General features: G+C 33.3%; 1 protein-coding gene across 1 annotated transcript; it reads right to left on the bottom strand.

Moving 5' to 3' along the window:
* Positions 1 to 1,761: 1,761 nt before the first annotated feature.
* LOC107889988 (1-aminocyclopropane-1-carboxylate oxidase homolog 1-like) lies at positions 1,762 to 3,313 on the bottom strand. The gene is made up of 3 exons (XM_016814518.1): positions 2,745 to 3,313; positions 2,345 to 2,666; positions 1,762 to 1,905 (listed from the first exon to the last, which is right to left on the bottom strand). Exons 1-3 carry the CDS (start codon positions 3,296 to 3,298, stop codon positions 1,762 to 1,764), a joined length of 1,020 nt encoding a protein of 339 aa, XP_016670007.1. The 5' UTR covers positions 3,299 to 3,313.
* Positions 3,314 to 3,733: the final 420 nt, after the last annotated feature.

The following is a 3,733-nucleotide window of genomic DNA, read 5'->3' as shown; positions in this document are numbered from 1 at the left end:
GGATTTTGGGCATATAAAGACCAATGTTGTAAGTATTATTTGCACCAAAATCAAATATCGAGTTTTCTATTTGGTTTCTTATAATTCCTCCTTTATTTTCTTATTTGGAGTGTTGTGAGGTGTAGTTAAATATTAGTTTATTGGTGTCATAGGCATGAGCGTTCTACAATTAACATCAAAGCTTGGTTGGAAGAGTGAAAATTCTTTTAGTATGCTTCGTGGTTGCAACATCGTTTGATCTTTCACATCAGAAAAGAAATTTCATAGCTACTTGAATATTATCCTTGGTTTCTTAGTTGTTGGAGAGAAGTGTGGTAGTGTGAAATTCAATGTCTAGGAAAGGTTCTGGCTAAGGAAAAACATAATACTTAAAAGTGACCATTGTGACTGACCTCTCTGTTTTGGGAACTTACCTGGCACATTGTTCACAAACTACTTTCACTATAAATTTAGGTATTCAATAGTGAGAATGATTTGTTGATACGATGATAGACTTACAAATGATTTGTTGATACGACGACAGACTTACAAGTTGTCAGCATGAAGAAGCTTAATAAAAACAAGTACAATACTTGGTCAACTTGCATAATTTCTTATATGTAAGGACAAGACTTTTGAGAGGTTGCTAACGATAATGAAGTGACACAACTGGAAGCCGAGGACACAAGTGACACACTAAAAAAAGGGGAAAACAAAAGCTGGTGAGGTAGTGTTCACCTTAAAAACAACAGTCGAGGAAGATGTGTTAAAGGACATACATGATGCCAAAGCTCCGAAGGAGCTTGGGATACACTCACCAAGTCATTTTCTAAAAAAATGATATAAAGCTCCAACTTCTAAATAGTGAAATGTTGTTAGTGGCATAAAGAAATATGTCAATAACACAATATTTCCACAAAGCAAAGACGTTATGTTGAGAGATTTTTGAGTTGGATCCTAAAGCTTCTATCAGTGATACTAGAACGAAATGAATCATCATTCATTAGTTGAAGCTAGAATATAGGAGTTTTGTTGGTGCTATACAAGGATGGTAAAATCAACCATCACTTGTCAAATTTGAAAATTTGTTAGCTGGTCAAAAAACATTAGCTAAACAAATTGGAGGAGTCATGTTAAAGAATGAGTAAGAGGCAACCTATGTTAGTAAAGGTGAAAAGAAATTTAAACTGCATGATATTGGCGAGTCCAAGAAAAATGATGACAAGTTAAAAGGTTATCGAGGCAAAATGAGCATTCATGAAGGGGGAGTTTTGAACAACCACAACAACAATAAAATTTTTGAAGGAAATTTCTATAATTGTGGGAAAAAGGCTACATGGCAAGAGCTTGCTGGTCGAAGAAAAAGCCTATGGAAAGTAATATTATTACTTCCAAAAATGAAGAAGCTTGGGATCTAGAGGCATTATTTGGTAATGAAGAGAATGCATGATGGAGAATCAAGGTGTTTTGACAAGGGGCAAGAAAAGCGCCTCAAGAGAGAACTCAAAAGACTTGGCAGCATCTATACAAACTAGGCTAATGAAGGTGCAACAAGCCCCAGTGAATGTCCTATAATGTATACACAAGTTCAAGTAATTATAACTTTAAAACATAGAACTCAACAAAAGACAGAAATAAGCTCAAAAATAGTTCAATTAGGTTCATGAGCAACTCATAACTTAAAGTATTGAAGAGTTTTACAATCAAGCCTTTTGGAGTAGAAGATTGAAACGAAGTCTTTAGTAGTAGTTTCCCAATAAAGTGGAGGATTTTCTTGAGATATCAATTCCTTAATTGGCCCGTAAAGCCTTGAAGCATTCTCTGGTGGAAGATGTGTTCTAAAGAAACTTGCTGCTGAAACTCTTGGACCTTTTGTATTAGCAAGCACTCTATGATGACACTAATAAATTTGTCATTGGATATTAACTGCATAAAAGTTAAAAAACAATTAGAATAGATATAAGAAACTCTTAAAAAAATATTTACTTTCTAAAATCAAAATAATCTAGAATCTATTGAATGTCAAAAGTAATATAAAGTTAATGACTTTTTTTTAATTCAATAGAATCAATGGATTAAATAGACAATTAAAAGAATGTATTGAATGTTAAAATTAAAATGTACATTATATACAAACGTCTCAAAATCTATATAATAGAATATAAGAAAAGTTTATACAAACATAACTAACTTAGACTTAAGTATGAAGGTTAAATATACATCAAATTATGTATTTTAAAATTCCTGAAAATCATAACTCTTATCTTAAAATCTGAAAAAATGAATATTCAAAGCCTTAATTATAATTAATACAGACAAAAATACAGTAATTCTCATATTAAGGTTAAAGATAAGGTGGACTTGCCTGCATCATATCGACCAAATTTACAATAAGAGCTCCATGTATAAAATTAACATCAAGCCATTGATTTTGATGGCGGACTTGAAGTCCGCCGATTTGATCTTGTAAAAGTATGGTGAAGAAGCCACAATCGGTGTGACTGCTGATGCCCAATGTCAAGTCCGGTTCAAGGCACGGTGGATAGTAATTGCCTATCATAAACAGTCCCTCACCGCACCCAATATCTTCCAAATAACTCCGGTTTAGACCCAAAGCTTCCGAGAACAATTCCAACAAAGTATGCCCTAATTTCATCACTTTGTTTGAATATTCTATGAATATATCTCTGCAAATTGAGTTGGCTTCGTATATGAGTTTTAACGAAATGAAACAATGGAACACGTCAATAATAATAAAGAATTACCTGCAAATAGTAGGCAGTTGTTGAGGAAGAGGTCCACGAGGTGCCATAACGCAATTCAAAGAATCCCTCCAATTGGTTGCTTCAGCCAAATAAAGATCGAAATTACTATTATAATACACTTTCCTGGTTATATCTCGAGAATAAAACTCTTTCTTAGCTTCCTTATCTTGTTCATGAAACCTCCGAATCCCATCCATCATTTCATCCAAAGTTGTCATCGGAATCCCATGGTTGATAATTTGAAAGAAACCCCATTTCTCGCAAGCTTCTCCAACTTTCTTCACTATTTCGCGACGTAAATTTGGATCATTGTCCACACCGGTCAAGTCTATGATCGGGATACCGCCATTGTTGGTGGAGCTTCCAGATTTCTGGTTATGGATGTTGTTGTTTCTCTCAAGCATGTACTCTTCGTTGATGAAAATGGTCGGAATCTTTGATAAACCTGAATCTACCAACCCTTTCACTCCTGATTTTGTTTCATCGAAAGCCTTCAATACGTTTATCCGATTGTAAATGGATTGCTCAGTTGGTTCTGAGTTTATTTCAACCATTTTCAAGAGCTTTGACTTTTGTTTTGAGCCTTGAGTGTCTCTAACACTGATTATCTTCTTTCTTTTTTAACAACTCTGAATTATCTACATTTATTATGAAGATAAAGATCAGATAAGTTAGCGTTAGCGTTACGCCTCTATCTTTTGTTTTTTCTTTTTGGATTTAAAGATGGTGACAAGGGTAGATGTATGCATTGTATCTAAAAATATATATGTTAAGATTAGAGCTGTTTAGTATATTCAATTTCAAAAAATTGAAAAAATATATATATTGGAGTTAAAGCTATTCAATGTTCAAACAATCTAGTTAAACAAATCTTAATCTTTCGGCAACGTTAAGTTAAATGTTGGTGTTTTTTATTTTCGACCACTCAAATCAACTAAGATGTGAAATTATTAAAGATATACACATATGTATCTATATTATATTTGTTG

The sequence above is a fragment of the Gossypium hirsutum genome, chromosome A09 (assembly GCF_007990345.1).
Source record: "Gossypium hirsutum isolate 1008001.06 chromosome A09, Gossypium_hirsutum_v2.1, whole genome shotgun sequence".
NCBI lineage: Eukaryota > Viridiplantae > Streptophyta > Magnoliopsida > Malvales > Malvaceae > Gossypium > Gossypium hirsutum.
The sequence above is the reverse complement of the archived record's forward strand: the minus strand, read 5'-3'. Positions and strand labels throughout refer to the sequence as shown.

Excerpts from the sequence above, each read along its gene's own strand:
- LOC107889988 (XM_016814518.1), bottom strand. The coding sequence starts at position 3,298 with ATGGTTGAAATAAACTCAGAACCAACTGAGCAATCCATTTACAATCGG. Across the intron at positions 2,667-2,744 it reads CAACTGCCTACTATTTGCAG|AGATATATTCATAGAATATT; the intron begins GTAATTCTTTAT and ends CTCAATTTGCAG. Across the intron at positions 1,906-2,344 it reads ATTTGGTCGATATGATGCAG|TTAATATCCAATGACAAATT; the intron begins GCAAGTCCACCT and ends ACTTTTATGCAG.